Source organism: Brachyistius frenatus, unplaced genomic scaffold (genome assembly GCF_029030835.1).
Source record: "Brachyistius frenatus isolate BFR_SWC_R1_liver_20210118 unplaced genomic scaffold, ASM2903083v1 Contig_130, whole genome shotgun sequence".
In the NCBI taxonomy this organism is placed as follows: Eukaryota; Metazoa; Chordata; class Actinopteri; family Embiotocidae; genus Brachyistius; species Brachyistius frenatus.
In genome coordinates this window covers 272,501-299,570 of record NW_027210729.1, presented here as the reverse complement: position 1 = coordinate 299,570, position 27,070 = coordinate 272,501, and the positions used below count along the sequence as shown (strand labels likewise).

At 40.4% G+C, this 27,070-nt stretch overlaps 1 protein-coding gene across 1 annotated transcript in view; it reads left to right on the top strand.

Moving 5' to 3' along the window:
* nkain2 (sodium/potassium transporting ATPase interacting 2) overlaps nucleotides 1-27,070 on the top strand; it is an 85,007-nt gene continuing 57,937 nt past the window's right edge. Inside the window, exon 1 of the mRNA XM_069714372.1 lies at nucleotides 1-1,391. Coding sequence (XP_069570473.1) covers nucleotides 1,338-1,391 — 54 coding nt within the window. The 5' untranslated portion in view covers nucleotides 1-1,337. The remainder of the gene's footprint in view (nucleotides 1,392-27,070) is intronic.

Below are 27,070 nucleotides of genomic sequence, written 5' to 3'. Positions count from 1 at the left end.
GCGGGAGGGAGACGCTCCTCTCGGCTGTCTCTCTCGGTCTGTTGGTCCATCCCGGTTCCCATTGTCTCCCCCTTTTCACTCCTTGAAGACAACCCCGAGACGACAAACAAAACTTGGCCGTTTTTTCCCCCCACATATCCACCGTTTCTGCATTACGTTTGGAGACTTACCTCGACCTGAAATTTCTCCCTCTTTCTGCTTGACATTTGGACATGCTCTTCTGTCTTTTTTTTTGGTTTTGATATTGTAGAAACGTATTCGTGGTAACGGAGGAAATAACGGAGCGGCGGCTGACTGAATTCAGTTGTGTTTGAGGACCTGATGGGGAGATGAACCGGAGGAGGAGGAGGAGGACTCATTAGCCAAAAGACCCACCGAAAATCAGCTTCCAGTGGCGGTTGACATATCACAACCTTCTCTCAACATTTTTACTTACTGGATAAAACAGAACATTTACATCAAAACAAGTAAAAGACGGGGCTCGGAGCGCGGCGCTGGAGATAAAAGACGCGGTGTTTGGTTAAGGATGTTGTCGCTACATGCTCGTTACTTCCCCTGAGAGGAGAGGAGCTCGGCTGTGAGCACAGGCAGGGACCACTTTCACTTGTTTTCTCCACCCTAAAACAAAATTAGACTGTTTCAATCAGCCAAATGTAAGGGGGGGGGGGCTTAATCGGATTATTAAACGAGAGATTTAATCTGTGGAATCTATCTATCTAACCTCACCATCTCTGTATGCGTGTGTGCTTTTTCAGCGTGTAAGTGGCTGCTGTGTTCACCATTGATAAGGATGCGACTAATCGAGGTGACTGTAGGTGATGGTTGGACAAGTGGACCCTGTTTGGACATAACTGGAAAGTCCTTTGTTTAAGGCCGGACTGCTTTTGGTAGTTTTATTTCTGAGAGACCCTCATGATAAGAAATCTGAACTCATTCACACAAAGCTACTAAACTGCCTACAGTTGCAGCGGCTTGGAGAGGGTTTACCTCCATAACCAGCCGTGCGGATCCATAAAGAACTATTTGTGGACTTGAACCGCCTTCCATCGTTAATCCCTGACCCATGTGTGCGCTGGAAGTCCAGGTGACTATTTGAGACCGTTAACTGTTGGCAACTCGTCCATCTGAGAGAAGTGGTCGCCTTTCATCTCCCTGGAGCTCCACAGAGTACACAGGGGGCTGTGCTCTGCTCTGTTCTGCTGAGTGCTCCTACCTGGGCTGCCGGCCAGCCAGACGGGCCCTCCGGGGGGGCTTTTGGATTTTGAAGGAGACCTTTGGGAGTTACCCAGAGTTTCTGCCCCTGCGTGGAGCCACCGGCTGAGAGGAAGGTGGACATCATGGGGTGCTGCAGTGGCAGGTGCACCTTGGCCTTCATCTGTGGCATGCAGCTGGTAAGTGTTAAGATCGCCATCTGTGCTGTGGATCAGTCAGGAGAAATCTTGTAAGCGGTTGTGATGGGGAATCAGAAGAAGCCGTGGAGCAGGGGATGGGTGGAGGTGTGGAGACGGAAGGGAGAAGATGGATCACTCAGAGGTCACATTTCAGAAGTTAATAGGTTTGTAAAAGGTCACGATACAAAGCACAATGTACTTTGAGTGACAGTTTGACAAATGGACTGATTGAACAGATGAATGGCTGTTGGCGGGAGCTCTAAGACTGCACTAAGAATCCTTATAGACTTTTGACGGATTGACGGAAGTGGGGAGTGATACATGGAGGCACTGGAGAAGAATGAGGGAAGGCTGGATGGCAGGTGGATAGATGTATTGAGCGAGTGCTTGTGGAAAAAAGTGGAGCAAAGAATGAAAAGATCTGATTAAACACTCACGACATCATCCTGTCTTTTGGTGTACGTCTGTTCATCCTCACTGTCTGCGTCAACAGAAAGCGGCGTCAGACGAGACAACAGGGAGGGACTGGTGGGTCTGTAGGTTTGTATATGTGCATGTGGATTAAAAGGAAAAGCCACTCCACGAGAATTACTTGAAGCAGCAAAGAGACAGCTGCCCAATGGCCCATTGTATGTGACCTGCTGTAAGGTCCAGACATTTATAGGACCTTAGTTGTATGGCATAGGATCCTAATCGTTAATGTGAAACATTTTCCCCAGGTTTTAAGAATCACAATTAGAAAAATCCACAGAGAAGGCAGAGAAACCTGCTGAAAAGCTGCAGCTGCTTTTTTGGCGAGGTTTAGTGGAAGAGACTATATTTATATTGTTGTCCTATTATGGTCTTATGAAGTTGATAAGGCTCATATAGTAGCAACATTTGTATTGATTTAGTTCCTGGTGGATGTGTAAATGTAATTCCAGTCTTCAGGCTCCTTTTTGCTTTATTTAACTGGGGTTAGTTTGTTCACCAGCTAGTTGCTACCTTTCTCTGGTTTTTTTTGTTGCATAAACAATGTCAGCTATGCTAAAAAGGTTAAATGAATAAATTAAATAAATGCATTTTAACATCAACTATTACAGTTTGATGGTATATTTGACGTCTTTTGAAGCGTTTCCTTCTTGTGTTCCAAATGATTTTTGACACAGTTTGTTTTCTGGCTTTTGGTTGTTTTCAACTTGTCCCTGTTCATCTGACTCAGACGTAAAATATCTCCACATATGCCTCACGGTACTTTTTATTTTTCCTCCAGCAGACTTATTGCTGCACCTGCTTGCCACATGTTGTTACTGTCAAATATCTCCAGTAGCGACAGCATCTATGATACCTTAAGTGCCTACGATACAACAGAAAAACAAGTCCTGTCACGTTTTCTTTTAGACTTGGTATGAAAGTGTCGGGTCTCTTGACATCCCCATTGAGGACTCACAAGACATGCTGCCATTATTATTAAGCTCCCCACTTTGACTACGTTTTAAACTGAAGAAGCATTATTGCTGTACGTACGCTCTGTAAGACCAACAGCTACAGTAGAGAAATAAGAGCAGGCAACGTCCTCTGGAGGCTTCGCTGGGAAATGTAGGAAATCAGGACCTGAACTCGCAGAAGAGTAAGGAGGTTTAGACAAAAGTGGTACCACTCATCATGTTCAGTACAGAAAGAAAATATAGGAAAATCTACTACTTTACCATTAGATATGACGCTCGTTGTGCGAGTAAAAGGCTTATTATTGTGCGGTGAAATAGGACATTGCTGTGCACGTTATCATTCAAAGGCAGAAAGACAGCTTTGTAAGCCAACATGTGTCCCGCAGAATGCCAATAACACTGCCACATGTGGTGTACATACATGAAACATGCCACTGTGCTGTAAACGGGAATGCTGTGTGTTTCTGTCGGTGAAATAAGAGGAAGTGTGTGCGTGTGTGTGTGTGTGTGTGTGTGTGTGTGCTTGCGAATGAGATGCTGTCTCAGAGATAGTCATTGTGTCTAATGCAGTGGAACTAATGCCATGCCATAGTCAACAACATGTTTTGCTCTGTTAACTGTTGTAATAGCTAAGCCAGCTGATACCACCGCTAGCAGAGCTAGAGGTCTAACAATACTGTATGTTACAGCTCGGCCATGCACAGTTAGCTCTGTTACAGTTGCAGCCATTTAGACAGAGGGACCTCCTGATGGTGAAAAGCATGTCTTCACAGACACCAATTCTCCGCTCTTTAAGGATGTGCGATTGAAGATATTAAGATATTTCATACTCCAGCTGTAGTCCAGTCATTTCTGCAGTTACCCCTGGAAACCACACCGCCCACAGTCCTCCTTGTTAAAAGCAACCTCATTGACCACAAATTAAAAGACGGCCTTTTACTCCGCTCCCGACCCCCTGCTGGAAGTAATTTTTTTTTTTTTTTTTTTTGCTATGTGATAGGTGACCTCGCAGGGCAGAAAACAATGCTGCTCATTGTTTTCTTATGTAATGGAGCTGATGTCTTGTGTAACTCTTAACAGCAGATTTTCTCCTGCTTCATTAGCGAGGTTAATTGCTAAGAGCTGATGTCACCATAGCTTGGCAAAGATCAATGATCTGCAGGTTGGAGATATGTCTACTTTACAGCTGATGTCACTGTGTGCCAAGTGTTTTCAGTCCTACCAGGTGATATTCTGCCTGCTGGTTATATAAATTGGAGTATATTTATATGTATTGTAGGTCAGGAAGTTACCTTTAATGTCATGAGTCAATTCTAAAGAATTGTAAGACATCAGTGTTATGTTGCCATCAGTGCGATCAACCTGTAGTGACTTGGACTCTTACTTTATTTGTCTCACAACGCTTTGAAAATTTCAGTAGACACTTAAAAATACAGCTGAAGCTAATGATTATTTTGATCATTTTGGAATTCGCTACTGATATTGTCAATGAATCTGATTAATCTATGAAGTGACAGAAAGTACTCAAGCTGGAAGTGATACCTTCATTTTAGACCGACAATGATTAGTTGATTGATAGAAAGTTCATTGGGAATTATTTTCATAATCGATTAATTATTTTGAGTCATTTTTTTTAATGAAGAAAATGTTGAACTTCCCTGATTCCAGCTTCTTAAATGTGAATGTTTACTGATTCCTTTAGTCCTCCACGATGGTTAGCTGACATTTTGTTGTTGTTGTGGACTAAAGATATTTTTCTCTGCACTGAAACTCTTGTCAACATTTTTCACCATTTTCTGACACTTTAAAGACCAAACAGCTAACTGATTAATAAAGAAAGTGATTGACCAATTAGTCGATAATGAATTGTTATTTGCAGCCCTGTAAATGTTGCTTATTTTTTCTGACAAACACCCCCAAACTCGATAAAATTGCATAAGAGAAAAACAAGAACCAAACAGTCAGAATTGAGAAGCCTTTTGTGTGAAACATTGATCAGAGAATTGGCTCTCGTACCGTGGTCATGTGCTTTGGTTGTCACATTATGGGATGTGTGTTTATAGTATGTGTATTTGCTTTGAAAACTAATCCAGAAGTAAGAGTAGATTTGACAGATTTAAAAGCTTTTGAAAACTTTTGCTTTTATTGACTGTCTTGCCAAGTGTTAGATGTAAGGCTCAATACCGCTCTCATGTCTGTGCACTAAAATATGAAGCTAAAGCCAGCAGCCGGTTAGCTTTGCTAAAAACTTAAAACAAGGGCTAACAGCCAGCCTGACTGTCCAAAGGTTGCAAATCTCACCTCTTAACGGCAACCAATTAACATTTTGTAATTTGTCCGTTTAATCCCTGCAGACTATTTTTTAGCCAGACAAAGTCACTCTATCAGTGTGAGGTTGTCAGACAACAACTGCAGCCTCCAATAAGTCACTTGGCTTGGCCAAAAAAATGGTCCTGCACATTTAAAGAAACAAGCTATTATATTTACCACACACATACAATATCTCCAGTAACTTGGCAAACAAGAAAATGAAGGTAGTTCTCATACTTTCTACATCTTTTTTTCAGTTGTTTTGTTGGATAAAAAAAAAAAGTATGAAGTTTTGTTATGAAAGTGTATCAGTAGTGCTATGTTACATTACATGCAAACTGTAAACGGTGTTGGCGTGAGTCCACAACACACACCAGCTGCTGTCACAGAAATGATGACTAAATCATGCAATGGCGCGATAGGTAACAGGACGGCAACTGTGGCCTCCCACCATTGGCTGCTTCGTCCGAGCTCTTGCAGACGACTGGTGGGCGTTAATGTTGATGGAACGTTAATTACGTTGTTGCTGTGTGCGTTAATTGAATAGAGGGAGTGAAGTGAAATTATAGGCTTGTATGCAGCACAGTGCACAATTACAGCAAGATAATTAGTCATAATCCAATAGAAAAAGAGATATGTAATTGATATTCAAATATAAAACAGATTAGGATAGACTGTCAAATATGTGTTTGAAACGGGCACAAATTTTAATTTCACAGGCAAAAACATATTTCCGGAAACATAAAAACAAATGGTAAAATATGCATATTTTTTGTATAAACAGTGCACAAGATAAAGATTGTATACACAGATAAAACCTGGTTGGACATACAGTGGCCAAAGGCTGTCTGAGAAACAGTGTTTGTCTCTCTGTGGCAGTAGATTCCTGTGACATTTCCATCACTGAGGGACATAATGAATAATTTACCTCTTGGAAGCTGCAACATGAATGCAGAAATGGTATCTCTGCATGTGTGCCGTGTGTGTTACCTGATTGCAAAACAGTGACTGTGCCGTCATTTAAACCCAGACGTCAATACTTATTTTAAAGATGGAAAAAAAGCAAAACTAAAAACGCAAGTAAATGTTGGATTTTTCCAAAACACGGTTACAAATTTTGACTTGGAAATAACTGGCAAAAACATCAATTTCCATGACTTGAAATATGATAGAAAACATCTCCTGGTGCTGTTGGTTTAATAACATGCGTAGGATTGGTTTGCAAATTGGTATAAATTGTCAATTTAACTTGCAAAAAAGTTGTCCCGCAGTCTGATTCCATCTTAACTCCCATATCATTTTATTAGCAGTACTCAGTCACAGTTATTTTGCTTCATGCATGTAATGTTGTTGGGTTTTCAGCATTTTAAGGGAAATTTGCTCTCAGAATGGTTTTGAATCGAAAGCGAACGGAGCTCCTGATCTGTGGCAACAAACATAATCTTCAGGCCTCCTTCGTCATCGCAGCAACTCAGTGAGATAAAAAGGCTTTCCTATCATTTTGTACAACACTGCTTTCAACAAGGGCCACACACAGTGTCAGCGCTGAGTCTATAGATTTTCTGTTGCGCTTTTTTTTTTCACAGTCTTTAATTTGTCAGTCTCTTTTTCCCCAGGTCTCCATCTTTTTATACATGCACCACCCCCCTTCCCCGCGTATGTCGTTCTCGTTTCTTCGTCCGTCTGCACCTCCTCTCGCTTTTTGTCTGTACCGTCGCACCTTGGCCATTGACTTGACTGGCAGTCCATTCACTGTGTTTCAATAGAGTCTGTGCACAAAACAAGTTTTCACTTTCTGGTCCCGATGAGGTAGTTCCATTGTGCCAAATCAGTCCGAAACAGGACCTCAAATGTTGTAAATCAGTCTGAGCTGCATTTACTTTGTTCAGGCTTTTCTTGGTGAATAAGGGCTTTTGTACTTTTCTGGCTTTCACCTGTCAATGAAATACAGTGCTTTGAAAAGTATGGCTTTTTGAAAAACCAGCCACCTGAACGGGGCACACACATTTAAAATAGTTTTTTTTACTTTCTCCTTTCTTAAAGATGTTGTTAATGAATTGTTCACAGTATCTTTTAAATACTCTTGCTACTCCTTTCAAGCTTTCTATACTCCCTCAGGATAAATGCAGTTTACAGAAACAGTGACAGATTTACCAATCAAAAGGTGCTGTACTTTCTGAAACAGTTGATCGATAATTAAAAAAAATGCATTTCATTTTATGGCCAAGGACCGCAGATTTTCTCAGTTGACATTGCGACTGTCGTTGATCAGTAGTACTTACAGTAACTGTAATATTAACACTGAAACTTATTGATTTGGTTAAAACATTTGAATGTTTCCAAGGTACTCATTTAAAACAGAAAGCTTGATGATGGCTGTAGGCAGGGTGGGAAGGCCCCACGATATGACATAATCACGATACTTCAGTGTTACTCTAACATATACTGGCACCTTGGCTCTCACACTGTTTTTCTCGCATAACCCCTCAATATATATATACCATAGTAAGCCAATGACATTCCATCTTTGGAAATATTGTTAACCTATACTAAGTTTGATAATGTTGGCAATTTACAACAGAGCAGATGAACACAGAGTTCAATACATTCCTTCCACTTTCACTTCTGTGCTTTTGGTTTAAAAAAGGCTAACAAAAAATGACACAACTCTCCAAACTTGCTCCTGTTAGAGCGTGATGCTTCACAGAGCTACTTGGATAGTTGCTACTATATGGTGAGTTCCTGTTCCTAATGGGTCTAATGAGTTGTTAGTTTGTGTTTTGAGTGTATCCTTTGAACCAAACACGACTGTTCATCAGATTGTTAATAACCTTTACAAGCTTTTTAACGCAGAGTCTCTGCAGTTGGTTATACAGACAGGAAAACAAAGGGCCAATCTGCTTGTACCAGGAAACAGTGGTTAATTTATAACCTTTTTTTTTTTACAGTGATTCAAAAGTGATATTTGTGCTGCAGGAATTATATCTGCAACGACTGAACTCTCCCAAAATAATTATACTGCTATTGATAGTCAGCCTCACTAAGAGATTTCAGGGCGCTTTGCTGTGATACACTTTATCTTAGGTCAGACAATGGATAAGCTCTGTTCAAGCTAAGAGATATTTTTAATTACTCAGATGGAGCTGGTGCTTTGTATGCTTCAGGAGATGAACACGGATTGAAACTACTTCTCTCTTTCTTAGCTCTCAGCATTGATTTGTGTGTTTTTGTGCCGTCTTGCACCAACAAATGCTCCATTATTTTATAGTCACATGCCTCATACACTAATTCAATGCCTAAACTCAGACGTTTAAATAGCAGGACAGGCACTGCTGCTATACTCTGCGTGCATAAGGCTCGTGTGTTGTCGTGTTGAACAGTCATCTCCGGGGGAGGGCCTGAAAACTGCATGATCAAACATGTCTGCAAATACTGCAGAGTATTTGTGCACGAGTTGCACTCAAAACTAAATCAAATTGGAGATTGGAGAAAATTATTCATCATTAAAACCATGACAGATGTTCTTTCTATACCTCACCTAATTTAATTGAAGCTGTCACAAATGTACAGTTTTAACATCTGGAATCTCTGGAGTTGTGATAAATATGAAGCCAATGATGGTACTCAAACTTTGTTTTGTGTACTGATGCTGTTTGGTTGTAAATGTGCTGCTTTACTTGTGCCGTCAGTCAGACAGCTCTATCAAAAAGGGGCCACCAAACAGCATGTACTTCTGCACAACCTGGAGTCTGCAAATTCAGTCGATACGTTAAGGTTTGGAAAATGACCAATTTTTGAAATGGAAAAGGTGCAGTATGGTTGTATTTTACGCTGTTGGGATGTTTGACTGCTGCTGCTTGATGACAGTGCGTCCCAAAACTACTTGAGGTGACAGACGTTTTCTCCCGTGGACCTCAACCAGCGGATCTCTGAATGGTTTAGGTAGAATAAATAGAATAGATAATGCAACTTTGCTGTCATTTAGGTATTTAAGCCCTTAAGCTAGAATAGCTCCTTTTATCAAATTTTAACCAATTAGTCACTTGGACAACAGATATATATATATATATATATATATATATAAAGGTTGAAAAGGACGTCACTTGTGTGAGCACCACTTCTCGGGGGTGACCTTTGCTCTGAGAATGCGTCCACTTCCTTGTGTACTGGCGGGCCTTGCAGGAAAAGATATTGGTGGAAGAACAGAGTTAGACCGGTTTTATTAAACCCTCACTGGGTTCAGAATGTTTAAAGAAACATTTTTCAACCTGTGCATCAAACATCTCCAGTGAAGGAGGAACAGGATAAAAACCTCCGGAAGTCTGCACCTCGAAACAGAGAGAGAGTCTGTCGCACTGTGGAAGCTTGTGGTCTGCAATTTTTTAACGGGACCTTTTAATTTTAGTGTAGCTCGTTTGGAACTTTTTTGAAATAATACTATGTACGAGATACCATCCACGGACAATGGAAAACCAGATGTGAGTAGAAGTGAGCAGAGCCGAGTTGAGCCGAGCCAGAACTGTCAGTCGTGAAGGAGCTAAAGTTTTGGGAAACTGAGATTTTAACTTGATGCAAAGTTAAGGGTTCCAAATTTCACTGCAACCATCCAATCCATTGCACTCGAATGTGAACATCATGGTGGCGCTAGAGGAAAGTGCAGTAGATCATCAAAGGTTACATCCATGGAGCTTCATGGGAGTGTTACAGCCTCCTCCTGTATTAGCAAAAAAAAATTCTTTGCTCAGATCGTGTTTATTCCTTCAAATGAACCTCAGGCTTTGCATGTGCGTTTTGTGACGCCAGGGTCTAGTAATGTCATGCTTGGTCAGGTTGTTCCAGAGCCTCACTCGAGTAAAATCACCACCACAAATGTATGACATGCATTTAAATCTGTTACAGTGTTCTGCCTGAAATGTCTGTCTGCTAAATCTTTCATAGCAATCAGTCTAGTAATTGTTTAAATATTGTAATTTAGTCAGACCAACATTGCCAACCCTAAAGCCAATGTCAATGTTTCTGTCCATTTGTTTATCTATTTGAAAGTCCTTGGCTGTGTTGGATTATGAGCAAATGCAAAAGAAGACATCCACTTTCTTGATGATTAAGGTCCAGAATATTTAAATGCAGTTTGATCGTGTTCTTGTTAGGTTAAGAGCCACTTGATGTAAACTGTTTCCAAAAGACCAGTATCAGCCGCACTACAGCACCTCTGTTCCACTTTTCTCTTTGCAAAGCTTTCTCTATAAACTGCAATTTTCCAGCCAAGATGTTTTTTACTGTAAAAACAACACAAGTTCGTTTCCCATTTGAGATCGTGGCATGTCTTGTAAAACCATTTGGAGGCTCAAAGAGTGGCTTGCAAAACCATGATACTGGATCAACTCGCACTGTCATCTTAAAACAGTCTGTGAAGAGCTGTGGAAGAGTGGAAACACTCTAAAAGTGAAATGTTTTTGTTCAAGTTAGAAAAGCTGACTCAATCTATATTCCTCCGCAGCTCAGTGGAGGCTTTAAATTGAACCCTTACACAGTTCGATTATTTGTTCTGTAGTCTCAGTGATACTGACACACGTATTGTGAAGTCACAACTGTGAACTGATACTGAAATTCATTATATAGACCATGAAGAACTACACTGTACTGAAGCCCAAAATATTATGTAACAAAATATGGGATATTTTCCCACATATGCTTCCACAGTCTCTAGAAATAAAACCAACATGATTAAAAACTTCTAACATTTGCTGTAAACGATTTGTGAAGTAGAAGAGGCTGTTGGTTTATGAAATATTTTCATCCACTCCATTTTTTCCACTTATATCATCAACATTACTCAATATAGAAACACGGTAGCCTCTTAAAGGTTTATGTAATTGCCACCAGTTTAATTTTTTTCATATTCTTCTGTAAGAAAACATGTGCTTGCCTTCGGTTTGTCTGCATGGCTGTTAGAAATTTCAGTTTCTCTACTGTTGCTATGGAGAGGATGACAGTCAAAGTAAAAAATCAGAGCTGCAGCTGCAAGTGTTCAGATTTGAGCAAAATAGGTAGGTAGGTAGGTAGTTACTTACTTTATTAATCCCCGAGGGGAATTTTTTCACTACAGCAGCATACAGAAGCAATAAGATAATAATAGAATAATAGAAAAGCAATAAAATAGCAGTAAAAAATATAAAATATAAAATGCACAGTATATACAGTATATACAGTACAGTATATATCTATACTGTATATATTATATACAAACAACCAAGAAACACAGTCAACAGTGTTATTGCTATGTGATGGATTTTGCCAGAGGTGAGTTATTGTACAGTCTTATTGCGGTCGGCAGGAATGATCTGCTGTATCTGTCCTTGTGACAGCGGAGCTGGAGGAATCTTTTGGAGAAAGTGCTCCTCTGTCCCTGCAGCAGGTGGTGGAGAGGGTGGTCAGGATTATCCAATATGGATAATAGTTTGTTCAGCGTCCTCCTCTCCACCACCTTTTCCAGACTATCCAGATTGTAGCCGATGATGGAGCCGGCCTTCTTAACCAGTTTGTTAAGTCTGTTGGTGTCACCGGCTCCAATGCTGCTCCCCCAGCAGACCCCAGAGAAGTACAATGCACTGGCTACAACAGACTGGTAGAACATCTCCAACATCTCGCTGCACATATTGAAGGATCGAAGTTTCCTCAAGAAAAAGAGTTGACTCATCCCCTTCTTGTAGACAGCGTTGATGTTGGTCTTCCAGTTCAGTCTGTTGTCGATGGACACAACCAGGTACTTGTACTCCTCCACCATGTCCACCTCCTCTCCCAGAACTCTCAGCGGTTGTGGAGCCGTCGTCTTCCTCCTGAAGTCGACCACCATCTCTCTGGTCTTGGCCACGTTCAGGAGCAGGTGATTTCTTCCCGCCCACTCCACAAAGTCCTCCACTACTGCCCTGTACTCATCCTCCCGTCCATCCCTTATGCACCCTACCACTGCAGAGTCATCAGAGAACTTCTGCAGAAGGCAGAATGCAGAATCTCAGACTTTACGCTTGAGGTTTCTCAGCAGAGTAACAGGCCATTCTCACTAAGAGATAGCGTTTGATGGCATTTTGTTTGTTTGAATTCACATTCAGTCTTGAATCCACCTTTTAAGTCCGAAATCCTTTTCAATCCCTGATTGAAACATTGGTTTACTTTTTACCATTTGCAAGAGACTTGAGGCTTAAAAATCACAGACTGAAAGATGTCCGATCACTTTTTGTTCAAGGAGACGGCAGAAACACTTAATAGGAAAACTTCAAAAGCTTACAGTACACTGGGAGTGCACGGTCATATTACAGAGCAATGTGTGGTTCATCACACATTTTCTTTGGCTGAATATAGACATCAGCTGCAGAGATCACATTAACCAGAGAACAGTCAAACCTTTCATTTGAGATGTTACATTAATTAGCTGCAGCTAATCTAATCTGACAGCAGTGATGTCTGGTATGTTAACCAGCTAAAGCTGGCTACTTCTGTTTTCCATTGTTCAGTGCTATCAAAAAATAATGTGGAGAGATAAAAGGTTTGTTAAAATCTGGGTTTAATAAATCTGCCATTGCTGAAACTAAATCCAAAATGAACCCAATCACAGTCACAGTGAAATTACTGATGTACTAATCATATACTTAATGTACTTAATCAAATTCCATTTAGATGCTTCAGTTTCAGCGGTTTTGGTGTTGTGCATGCTGGCTAAGTAAGAAATCGAATTACATGTATCTATAGTTTGTCTTCAGCAAACACACAGATGTAAGAGTTTACTGTATGAGGAAAAACAAAGAACCATACAAAGCAAATGGCACTTAACAATGTTTTGAATCCTGGAAAGCATTATTTAATGCAGGACATTAGTGACTGTTTCTACAGATCGTAATTTTCAAACTAATCTTCCAGATCTTCCATCTCAAATTGCAGCAGTGGCGGACACTGACAAACCCGCTGCAGCCAGTTACATCAAATTTCTTGTTTCTTCAGAGCAACCTGGTGGTCAATTTCAATCTTCCTGCAGCCTACTCTCAAGTCCTGACCCCATCTTTGAAAGTCGCCGCTGCTTTCATATCGACACTCGGCAGTGGGGAGCGAGAGGAAAGCGAGGTGACGACATGCAACCGAGGTCACGCATTGTACTGGATTCGAGCGAGCGATATCACAGACGCGTGTGGCTGCTGAGCTGCCGAGATGTGTATTGACAGCGCTGGAATCTGACCTTGTGCGTGACCACCACTGATGGATGAGCTTAGATGGTGTTTGGTCAAATACTGCTGCCTTAATATTTACATGCAGGCGGACAGACCAGCTGATGTGAAAGGCCGACAGACACCTGCTTTTCTTTCTGTTATTTTTGAATTCTTTCTTTAATGCATCCCAAACTGTTATGGTGCTGACTCCCCGTTCGTCGCTGCTCCTGTATCGTTATTTACCCCTCAAGGTGAAACGCTCCTATTGTTCTCCGAGAATTCATATCCTGTTGATGTAGTTGTTGCTATTGTTGTTGCCGTGAATCCTGATATTCCGCCTGCGCAGTCGTTTTGATCTCATTACATCAAAGGAGTGCTTGAATTATAATGGCGAGCGACTGCAAAGCAACGCCTCGAGCTTCATTACACATAATTATGAGATGGAGATATGACTGGTGTCAGATGTACTACTCCTATTTGGAGAAAAAAAAAAACGTATTTTCAGAATGACACTGGTATTTTGTTGAGTCTAATGGATTTTGGGAGGCAGGGAAAGTTGCTCAGCACAGAAATGGGTATAAAGTTATCAACACTCAACAGTGTATCGAGCTGAAAAAGCAAGAGAAATGAGTTACAAGGTTTTCAGGTGGGAGCAGTGATAAAATCTAATTTTGCTATTTTCCTTGATGTTTCCTTCAGAAATAAATTCTATTTCGACCAATAATGGAACCATCCTCCATCAGAAACAAACCCAGTGATAAAACATCTTCATAGACGGTCTAAGAGGTTCATCATTTCGGCTGCAGTTATATAAACATGATCAGAAACTTGTACATTCCTCTTCTATTGCTTTCTTCACTTTGTTTGGAGATGCTGTTCCACCATATTTTTCTTTGTCTGTATCACTGTTGTCCTTGTTCTGTTGTAATTTTTTTTCTTCCCCGCATCTCTGAATCTTTCTCTCAAGCTCTCGCTCTCTCTTATTTTCTCTTTCGCTGCACTGCACAGTCTCTCCCGGGCCATTTGAGTTGCTCAGGGAGCTGTGAAAACGATGTCTGTGTGTCTTTGGGTCTGCATCCTGTAGGGACGGCCTTTATGTGGGTGTGTGGGTGTATGTGTGTGTGTGTCTGTGCGTCTGTGTGCAGGGACAGCAGAGGTAGTGGAGCGTGCTAAGTCTTGATGTGGAAGCCCTTCGACTGGGATAAGGAGCCAAGGGAGGGAGAGTGGGAAGAACGGATGGTTGGATAAGATGTATTCATAGAGGATAGATGAATGTCTGTGTGTGGATCGATATTGGGATGGAGGGATTGAAATTTGGATGAATGAATGGAGAGACAGTAGGGATGAGTCGGGGAGGCAGGGTAAGAGCAGATGATAACGAGAGAGGATGGGTCCATGATGGATAGATACCCAAGATATATGGATGAACAGATGATTCATGGATAAATGGGTCGTTTAGGACTGCAAAGTTATCTGTAATGACCATAGATGGCAGTCAGTGCAGAGAGCCAAATATGTTGTGTGACGACTTTGTAACATTGGAGTGAATTCTGTGAATGACAATGCTACTCTAGAGCCTATCAAAGCCAACTTGTAACCTTTTTTTTTTCCACCACTAACCAATAAACTATATAAGGTCAAGAATCCAAGAGGGGCTCATCTTACCTGTTACACCCAACCAGATCAAAGTAGTTCAAACTGAATGACCAACTAGTGTAACTATAAAAAGTGAAGGGAGAAGAACATGAAAGTCATACCAGTAGAAATACTATATTACAAGTAAACACAAGTGTACCCATCAAAGTACATACTGAGTACAAAAAGTATTTGATGTGCAAAATGGTTCATTTCAGAGTAATATTTGCTATGTTATTGAACGTTACTTTAATGTTGCAGATGGTTAAGGTCAAAGGTTACTTTTTAGTGAAGTTTTACTAAAGGCATCAAAAAGCTATTATCTTTACCCATAACAAGACAATATAATTTGTTTTTATTATATTTTGTATTATTAATCGGACACTGCAAAATACGTAATTGTCATAATCAGACACAAATATAATATTTCCTGTGTATGAATAAATTAATAAAAAAATGGAAATACACAAGTAAAATACCTTAGAATTGTACTTAAATACAGACTGTTTACTTACTACTTAGATACCTTCTTCCACTGACTATGACTCCCATACACTCAATAGTAGGGCTACATTTTTTTAGTCTGCGATCTTGTGGTGTTTTTTTAACCCATCTCTCTGCCCTAACCTCCTCCTCACACACACTTTGTAGCTCTGTTAAAACATCACCTGACCTCCAGTCATAATCACCATGTACTAAGAGGACTTTGTCATTTGAATTGAGACATTTAGTGTTTCTAGACTCATCGTGAAATAACTCATTCTTCTTGGAAGGGCCGTCTTTAGCTTTGAGTGCTGTTATTATGCCATTTTATTTATGAAAGTGGCCTCCATACTGTAGATCCACCATAGGGGGGAGTTTAACAATGTTTCTTTAAGAGTTTTTATCATAAATGTTAGAGCAGATAAGTTTCACTAGAAACCCATTATTGAAAATGACTTTTGCGGTCTTTTTACTGCAGTGGCATTCAGCTCTTCGTTGTGATTTTTCTGTTGACAGATATCTTGAACAGAGCTGAAAGTCAGACCCACATTAAAGATGATGAGACAAAATGATCTGAACAACCGCAATCTTATATCATGTATAATAATCCCTACATTTAAAAATGTTGTATTGATGAACAGTGAAACCAGTGGGAAGGTACTGCTGTGTCAAAACTAAATGGACATGAAAGAATAAAGAACATCGGCTTGTGGATTTACCTCATTTTTCACTTTGCAGTAAAGACTTTCACTGGTTTTCCAAAGACAGTTCGGTTATGCTCTTCTTGACCAACCAATCAATTACCTTCCTATTATCCAAGTATACTTGCTGGCTAGACTAATTTCTAAATGTTATCTGGAAGCAACTCGACTTGCTTGAGATTCTTGAAGATGTTTCACCTCTCATCCAAAAGGCTTCTTCAGATATAACTGACTGGTGGAGACTCTGAACCTTGTTTCCATTCATTTCATCCTAGACCTTTGGGTTAAATTCGAAACTTGTTGTATCAGCTTATAACCAGCATTGACCACCATATAACTTATGTTGTGTGCCAAAAGTCAAGCAGTAAGAACCGAGACAATTCTCCAATGTGAGCAGAATGCAAGGCCATGTTGGTAAATAAACATTGGAGATTTTTTTCTCTAAATTATGGACATAAGTTTTTCTCCAGCTTCAATTCCTCAATATTTGCTAGCGTCGGTACACGTGTTCGTATTGCCTCATCTAACTCTACCGCCACTGCTATTGTTGGAAATACATTTCAAAACAAATGCTTGACTTCAATGTCATCGCACTTAGCAACCTCCACTGGTCACTAATTGGCCACCCGTCATAGTGGCTCAGCAAACCGTCATACGAACAGGGCCATTGGATCAGGGGACTCCAACCTTTTTTTCCTCTGAGAACGCCTTAATCTACCGGGTAAATAGCAATGTACTGGTTGGAGACCCCTGCAGGCTAATCATACCAAAGATTGAAGGTGTGAGCAATAGGAAAGTGGAGCCAGGCTAGGGAATCTCTCAGGCTTTTGTTTTGTTGTGGGGCCAGTAATACCTTGAATTGTTGAACCACAAGAAGTTAAAAACCCAGGACTCCCCACCAGTCAGTTAAAACTGGAGAAGCCTTTTGGGATGAGACGTGAAATGGCGACAAAAAACTCTAGTTGTCCTCTGATAACCCCACAAAGTCATCACTGACATATTGTAACTGGGATAATGGACAATATCCTACTGACACCTTTAGCGTTCTTTTTCTGTCACATGACTCTCGTCTCTATCTCTAGCACAACTCTCCCATTTGATACTGAGCCTTTGTTTTGCTTTGACGTGATTGGCTGACAGTCAGAGGAAGTGGACATTATCCAGAAAGAATAAGACCAAAGGCTATTGGTTGGTGGACAAGGTCAAAGGTTAATTGACTGTAAAAGGCAAATGTGACCTTCATGGATTTATCTGCTAATGTTTTACTATCACTTGGTCAATACTGACTCTTCCTCAGGTTCAGAGGTTCGATACACACAAGCATCAAAGACCTTAAACTTGACTCCATCCATTCATAGCTGTTGATAAAAGAAAGGCAGTGAGATTTTTCCCTGCTGATCCATATTATTATCATTACTCACTCAGGAATGTAGTTGAGTATACAATGAACACACTTTATTTGCTATTTATTGCATCTTGCGCTGGTGACAAGGAGGTGATTGCCTTGGGCAACAGGAGGAAAACATTAGGAGATTATCATGCAGAGAAATAAGATATCACTTCATTTGATTCTGAAAATGTATAACAAACAGTTTTACTCTGTAAAATCATGTTTGCGTTTACTTGTTTTTCTCATCTGTTACTTGAAATGTCACGCCATTTTTAGTTATTTCTGGCATGCCTTTGGACCTCAGTACAGCCACACAACAGATGGTACAGCATGTTCTGCCTGCAATCACAGTGTAGCATCGCACCATGCCTAATGTGATGATACCCAAAGCAGACAATGTCTCTTCGCACTTCTTAAAAAAATTTTATATACTAATATTGGAAATGGTATGATTATAATTTATTTAATTTCTAAACGCCATTATTAAAGCAAACACATCTTTTTCCCCGATGTTTTGCATAATTCTACCTGGCACCTTGCAGCAACAGTAATACAGTAATAACAGAAACTGATCTTTTACTGTGATATCAGTGTCACATGTTTCTAGCCTAGAGTGCCCCAAAAAATGTCGCTGAAGCTTCAGTACATCTGGCCCAGTGTGTGTCCAGTTGGCACCAGTGAACCTGTCATAATTAGGCCAATAAGACCCTCAAGTGGGACTTTAAAATAAATGATAAGATGCTGAGACAGTCTGTTGCCAACGCTTTTGGTCAGCTGGCACATAGAAGAGTGAATGCGAGACTTTATTACAGAAAAACATGTTGCTCTGAATGAAACATGAAACATATAAGACTTAATAATCCTGCTCATTTTATATGTTGGGTTAATTGAGCCTGGGGCTACAGCTATTTATTGATGGATTCATTAAATACTAAAAATGACAGTAATTAGTTTAAAATGTCAATCACAAATAATTTAAGGACTTCATTAAACAACTACAAAAGGAATTGCTCTTGAATATTCCATGCCAGTTAACCAATTTATTAATCATGTAATTGTTTAATTTTGTCGCTGATTTAAGTAGAACACCAAATATACATGCCTCAGGTAAAATCCCCTCAAACTCTTCTTTCCAGTCGCTGTGTTATTTTGAATATTTGTTATTTGGCCTAGATCTCTTCTATTTTGACAAGCGCATTTGTGTTTTCAAAAACAGAAGATTAAGCACATCCTTTTTACATCCCCGATACTTGTTAGCCTCTGCGTTTTGGCAGTGTGAAAAAAAAAAAAAGGACGCCGAACTGTGTTTTGACTGGAGCGTTCTTAATTTGTGATGGGTCACGTTTTCACTGCTGCCTGCCAAGGTCCTTTGTCAATTCTCCAAAAGCTGCCATTATTTTGCTCTATAAATATATTACTTAGCTCGTTGTTCTCTTACAAACATACACAAATGAACACACATCGTCATGCAAGGCCCCCGTTCGCATCCATGCACTGCCGAGCGTGCTCACACAGACATGCAGTCTTTACTCTGATGTCTTGCAATATGAACCCAGAAAATCCTCACATGTCCCCTGAAGGCACCAATGAAGGAGAATTTTGTTTCAGTTTTGAATCCCTTTAAGGAATAGAGAAGATATTGGGTGATGTTTGAGAGCAGAAAGAGCTCAGCATTACACTTTCATCTTTACCTGTAATCATTTTCCCTCCATCGCTCATCCCTCTCTCATGCCCTCTTCTCCTCTCTCTCCCTCTCCTTGTTCTCCCGCTCAGTATGAATTGATTTAGTCTTATTACCTTACACACCTGCCCTCTGGTTTGGCTCCACTCTTATCTCCCTCTCCCGTAGACACCCATATACCAACCACCGTCTTCTATTTTTTTTTCTGCTGCTATCGCTGTCATACTCTCACGTACACAAACACACACACAGACACGGTAATCAGATCCGGCAATCTCTTGTATTTTTGAATACGGCAGCTAAAGTGAGATAGGGATACAGTGTCAGCTTTCAGCCCGGCTCCGTATCAGTATATCAGCCAAACTACAGTCATGTCTCACCAAAATAGAAGCGCAGTATGTATTTGAACGTAGGAGACATGGTGGTAGCAGTGGTGTTCAGTGTGAGCGTGTTTCAGGGAGTCCATACATAGTCTCTCATGCATACAGAGCCGATGGAAAATGGCTCTCATGACCATTTTAGACCATCTTACTTGTCAGAGTCACTTATGCCCACCCATCTCCCTGTACTCTAACTTTAGCATTGATATAACAGTTTTATCCTACATCTAACTTAGCCAGAGTGAGAACAGTCATTATTAAGTTGTAAAGTGTGAGGTGCTATTTTTGTGTGGCAGTGTTAAGTGACTGGCATTTGGACCTCTTCTTAGCTTTGGATAGTCATGAAACTGAATTTTGGTAAAATTATCATGAAAATATCTGGTTATGAATTTTTTTTTCTTCCAAACAAACATGTACATATACAATTCAAATTCAAAGTTAAATACCACTCTCAAATTGTATTACACAAAAAAAAATATCCAATCACTGATCATGCATTTCTGTTTTATGTACTCGGGATGGATCAAAAAAAAATTCCCTCATTTTTACGGTAATTTTACGGCGGTAATTCACTTAAAAGCTGTTTATCAACCTCCATTAACTAACAAAAGAAAGAGAAGAAAAAGGTAAAAGGCACTACCAGGTGTCAGTAAAGCGTTTGCGTGGTGACATTAGACAGTACAAAAAGGCAGAAAAACGCAAAACTACGACAGCCATCAACACGTTTTGTGTGGAACTCTTTCACAATAAATAAATAAACAAAATTGAGTTGCAGTGCAAACTCTGCCAGCTAAAGCTAGCATATCATCAGTCGAACACAGCTATGAAGTCATTTGAAAGTGAAGCACAGCATACGGTCCATCCACAGATCAATAATCAATGGCAGGCTGTTACCAGACAAAGTTTGACGTTGGACGAGCAGTGCAAACGATAGCCCTCATCTAAAAGATAATAACTGAAGACGTTTCCTATCAGATTTGTCGAAGGTGAGACTTTTTGAAGTTTGATGGTATTTGATGAACCTGAGTGAGTCACTCTTTATCTTTGTGTGTGTGCTGTATGCATGTACGGCAGGGCGAAATTTCAAGTAATAGTCGAATTGTATTTTTCGTTTTAAATGTACTATGTGCAGTGAGTAGAAGCTAATGATTGCACTGTTCAGGTATCTGATAATACAGTCTGCTGTTAAAATGCCCTATTGGATCCGAGGTCAGTTTTGGATGAATTTGACAACTGCATCAACTAAGCATTTTGAATTTCCTGTAGCTCCAACGTATACCTCTAATCGACTGCTTCTTCATAGCTAAAGTAGTGAAGGCTCAGCGGTATTATAGTTTATAGAAATTTAGCTGAAATCATTAACACTGATGGCTAAAACAGTGTCATTATCTTTGTCTGTGGTCTGTTGTGAGAAGGATATTGTTTACAACAAAAAAAAATAATTATACATCCAGCGATCAAAACCAAATCAAGTCCAAACTGTGCCTGTATTACTGTTTATTCAACAGCATTGCGTACATTAGCAGCGGTATTGTTGCGGTGGTACAATGAAAATTAGTTTTATACTAGTGAAAAGTGTTCGGCTAATTCCCTGTCATGACGTGTGTCCACCAGTGTGCGGTAGTTACTATACTGACCACGTCTGTGCACGTTGAAGCAGCAAATTGGGAAAGTTTTCCTGAAAAACACCAAGATCCGTGAACTGAACAAACATTAACACAAAGTGAATCTCTCCCCCAAATCTGACATAATCATTCACCGAGTCTGATGAAAGCAAGCCAATATCATTTGGCAATCTGCGGGCCTTTTGCAGCAGAGGACATGATTGATTGAAATAAAGGGAGACGATGCGTAATGGCGACACTGTCAGCTGTCCAATCCCCAGAAAGGATTTTATGATTGATGGCAGGCAGTAGCATTTAGAACTCTCACACCTCTGCACTGCACTCTCAGCACTCACGGTGATTACATCTAAGTGTGTGTGTGTGTGTGTGTGTGTGTGTGTGTGTGTGTGTGTGTGTGTGTGTGTGTGTGTGTGTGTGTGTGTGTGTGTGTGTGTGTGTGTGTGTGTGTGTGTGTGTGTGTGTGTGTGTGTCTGTCTGTCTGTGTGTGTATGAGAGACACAGCAACAAGAGGAACGGAGCGGAGATATTTGTGTGCCAGTCTGCATGTGTGGGGTTGATTAGAGTGTCAAGCGTCTGCCTGCTTGCATATATTTGTGCGTGTAAAGGTGATGGTGCAGTCTGTCCATGTAGGATTTTGTAAATGTGTGTGTGTGTGTGTGTGTGTGTGTGTGTGTGTGTGTGTGTGTGTGTGTGTGTGTGTGTGTGTGTGTGTGTGTGTGTGTGTGTTGCTGTGGAAACCTGAGTGCTAGTGGTGATAATGTGGGACTAAAGGATGGAGGAAGGCAGTGAAGGACAAGTGAGGATGTAGCAAAAAAGGGATAGATGGAGGGAGGAGTAAGTCGGGGACTGAAGGATTCATAGTAAGGCAAAGACAAATATATGTGCACCAGACAAGGTCCAAAGAAGAAGGATAGATGATTAAATAAAGCCACAGCAGATGGGGGACAGAGCCAAGGTGGTGTAAAGGGGAGGAAGGGATTGAGAGGGATGATAAGGAGGAAGAAAGGGAAGTACTGTTTGAGCAGAAGAGAAGGATGGGTCATAGAGGGAGGAGAAAGGAGGGTGTGGCAGAAAAAAGTGAAATGATGAGATATGGAAAGGGAGGGGAGGAGATTTTTACCAAGACTGTCCTCCTAAGAAAACAAGAGCATCAGTCATTTACCACAATGCTATTTACTATAGACAATGTTGGTTTCTTAATAACACGACAGTGATCGTTACCTCATGTTGCTAAAAAAAATTTCACCAGTGGTCCACACAGCTTTTGTATTTGTTGAAAGTTTGAGAACTTTTTGTTGAGCTCCTTTCCCAAAGTCAAAAGTAGGACTGGGTATTGTTTTTGATACCGATACCAAAACCTTGACTTCGATAGCGGTTGCTGAATGACATTTCTTTCAACATTAATTTTGTGAAATACATTTTAACAAATTTTAAGAAAATTACATTACACATTACAGTAAAATATATTTATTTTTGTATCTTTAGTTTCCATGCGGTTTAGACAGGGAGAGTGTAAATATGGTTATTTTGTGAAGCTACGATTTACCGATGTTACCTAAATGCCTCACATACTGTCAGTAGACGCTATAGGTAGAAGTTACTGCAGCACAACTTAGACAGGTGTGTGGCCAAAACATATTTTAAAAGACTGAAATAAGGCATTATTTGATAAGATTTACTTACCTAAGTTGAAACTGAGTAATTTTACCTTCATGGACGGGACGCTGAAGTACAGCTTCTCCATGGTAAACACTGTTGCTCACTGACGCTGTTGATATTTACTCCTGATTAACTTATGCATTATACGTTTTGGAATTTTGTTCCGAATAAAATGGCATTTTTTGTCACCAGATAATTCTGAAACAATTTAGTCTGTTCCAAAAAAAGTATTGAAGTTTGGTACCCAAAGTTAGTCAAGAGTGAAGCTTGAAGTATGAAATATTGTTATCACATTAAAGTCGCCGTAAGCGACATAAAAAAAACTCCAGAATAAAAGCTTAAATGGATATAGAATTTGTTTAAAAATCATATTTCCTAAGCATTATCTCTGCTACTAGTTGGATGCAACTCTGAGGCTTTAACTTCCGTGCAGTGGCCCTCTTCCATGACAGAGAACTTGTGAAATGTAGATACTTAAACACTTAATCTAAAGAGTGTTTCACCGTCAATCTCTGTAATTCCTGTATTGTATCTCTACACAAACTTATTTAGTTACTTACTTACGAAGAAAGACAAGTTGATAGTTTTAAACACACACCTGGTCTCTACTGATTTAAAAAAAATTGTCATCCACTTTCTGATTTAGATGGAGTTTATTTTTATTGTACGCTTGTTCAGACTCCAAAAAAAACAACCTTAAAGCCATGAAAAACTATTTTGCATAGTTAATGTTTCAAGGTCCAATTCATGTTTTCATTCATGTCATACTCACTCATACTCACAATGTTCATGTGTGTCATTAAAACTGTCTCCTTGAATAATGAGAGTGGCAAAATTATTGGGCTGTGTTTTTACAAACATTCAACAAGTTATTTTCGATTACAGTAACCCCCCCCCCCACCCCGCTCTCCCTGCCCCTCTACCATTAAAAATGCTGATTGTGATCCTCAGAGAAATTGTAAGGCATAAATCAGAGGTCTGTGTGTGTATAAATGCCTCATTTTGTGTGTGTGTGTGTGTGTGTGTGTGTGTGTGTGTGTGTGTGTGTGTGTGTGTGTGTGTGTGTGTGTGTGTGTGTGTGTGTGTGTGTGTGTGTGTGTGTGTGTGTGTGTGTGTGTGTGTGTCATTGAGTGTGGTTTCAGATGTAGGGTCAGTGACAGGGCAAACAGCAGGCTAGTGGAGACCGGTGTGTTTATTAGTGGGTTTTTTTAGCAGAGTCAAGAGGACACAGCAGGCGAGGTCAGACACCTTTTGACCGATATGTATCTGTGAGTGAGTATTCTTGTCAGGTCACCGACTCCCCACGTCTTTGGGCGAGGCCTCGCACACTGTGTACAGACACCTGTGTATTCGAGCTACAAGAAGAAACCACTTTGCAGTTCAGTTCTGATACAAGAGTTGTTGGTGACTTGCTTTTTTCCATTCCTGTTGGTGACATAGACAGACACAGTAACGCCATACTGAGGTACTGCTGTACACTGAGGTACTGTTGTACACTAAAGGTCTGCACTCATACAACACATTTTCACCTCAAAGTGCTTCACAAGTTTTACCATTCACACATTCACACACCAATGGCGACAGAGCTGCCATGCAAGGTGCTCGCCTGCCATCAGGAGCAAATTGGGGTTCAGTGTCTCGCACAAGGACACATCTGCATGTGGACAGGAGGAACTGTGGATTGAACCGAACAAACTTAATGATTAGTGGGCAACCTGCCCGAGTGAACCAGTCAGCTACAAGATGAAGGTTGAATTTCCACTTTTTTATGACTCCGGGCTGGTTTTCAGGTTGCCCGTCCCATGGTCGTGAACTGCGATATCTCAGGAACACCTTGAGGGAATTTCTTCAAATTGGGCACAAACCTTCACTTGAACTCAAGGATGAACTGATTAGACCTAACAAAACCTTTGCTTGCTATTGGTAAACAGTGCAAATTTTCCATATCAAAGCTAACCAAAAACGCATTCAGCCCCCAAAAAGTTTTAAGATTTGGACTCTGCGAGTCAATCTAATATTTTTAAAGATTACAAAACTTGTCCTTTTCCATTGCTCTTGATTCCCTGGCTTAGTTTATGTGTGTGTGCTGGTGTTACTCGGTCACTAGTTAGGTAACAAATTGTCAACAATTTGATCAGCAGAGCATGTAGGTGCTTACAGTTCACCAGCAGCAAGATATTTTCATGCAAGCACTGTCTTTGCTTATTGGAAAGAGAACATTTTACAGTCCGATTTACTTTTCACTATCAGCTTCAGTGTGGTACGAGTTTAGCAGCTCCGCAGAACTGACTTCCACAGTTTTTAGCTCCAAGATTTTACCGAAAGAAATTATACCATTAAAACTTTCCCATTCCATCCTAAAATTCAATATCGCACCAAATTACCTTTGCTACAGCTTCCATTTCTGCGCAGTTATCTTTCCAACATGAATCATTAGGTTTTTGGGAACCTTTTCAGCATTGTGCTGCAGAGTTTTATCTGACCAGAATCATCAGTCCGACACTAATATTGGATGCATATTTACAGCTCAGTAAGACAAAATTCACTCATTAGCTCTGCGCTTGCCTCTGTATTTGCCAACACTCTAGTGCACACAAAGCGATTTATGTAGTTTCTTTACAACTGGTGTAACTTAACTGATTTATATTCATGTGGCTATCAGGCAGGAGGATCATATTGCATAAGGATATTACAATAAAGTACCCAGAAAACATTGCAATGCATTTTAGAGATTGCCCTTCATTTTTCACCGCGTAAGTCTCGTTGTAATTCATTGGATATGGCTGCAAGCTGTTGTGAGTGTACAGTATGTTGGCTGTGATAACTTTTATTAGATAAAGAAAGAGAGGCACTAACCCAGCAAACAGTCTAATGGGGGACTTAAATAGTTCCTCCGAGCCGATTATAACTCTCAGATTCATGTTCCTCGTGCATACCAGCAACAATGACGTTTTCATTTAATAAACGTCCTACTCTATTTCTGAGTGTTACTGCAAATTAGTGATTAAATCTTATTATGATTATTAATAGAGGAAACTAAGCAGTTAGCAGTGCAGTTATCAGTATGATGGTGAAAGTTGGCAGTGAGAGTTTGGTAACAGATATTCATGCAAAAAAAATAATAATGATGATTGCATTAATTTAAAGTTAGTAAAGTTTTCCATCACATAACAGTTCTTATACCCAAACAGCCACGAAGCTGAAGTACTAACTCTCATCTCATGCTATTCGGCTAATGAAACACATAGAGACACAAATACACACAGACAAACACGCACTGATCCTTCCTCTGTCTGTGTGGAGGAGAACTCATCAGGTTAAAGAGGAATACCTTAAAGGAGTTGGACAGTTGAAGTGGCTGTTGTAGGTGGGACACACACACCTGCTGGATTGAAGTGGTAGATAAATCACATTTGGAGTACCACACAAACAGTTCTATGAGCAGCAACTCTGACATCATGCCCATAAACACACACTCTTACGCACTTATACAAGGGTGGATCAAAAAAGTTTAAGAGACTCTTACTGTTGCGCATGAGGTGCGTGGAGCAGGGGAAAGCTGCTCTGGACCACTGGTCTGGCAAGTCTGTGATTTTTCCATGCAACTGAAACTTGAGCAGAGAGCACACATCAAATTTTGTGACTTAAAGAAGTGTCAGAGAGCTAAATCTGTAGCTCAGAGTAGTGGTGATGGGGAGCTATGATTATGTTGTTGCATGCAAGAAACTTGAAAGATTTCAATGTGCTGTGAGCAGGTGTTGTCATGTTGGAGAACCTAAGCACCATAGCACCACCGTTCAGATCATTTGTACTCAATGTTTACCATCAGACGCGTCGGGAGATCACAGCTGAACTCAGTCTTGACAGTCTGACCGTGGGGGACAAATTCACGGTGCACACTCCGATGAATGTCAAAGAAAACCAACCTGGTTAAGTTCTGACCTGATGCACTTTTTTTCTGTCTTGGACTGAGACGTTACACCACTCAGAAACGCAAATGCCATTCACAACACCTCTTTGCTTCATCGCCATAGACTTTCAGGGCTATTTCAAAGACCTCTGTTCCCAATTCCTTGACACTAACACAAAATTTGACATGTTCTCGCTGCTCATGTCTACGGAGAAAACGCAGGTGCTGATGTTGTTGAATCAGTTAGTGATTTGACAGAAAAACAATTGACAAAATCATT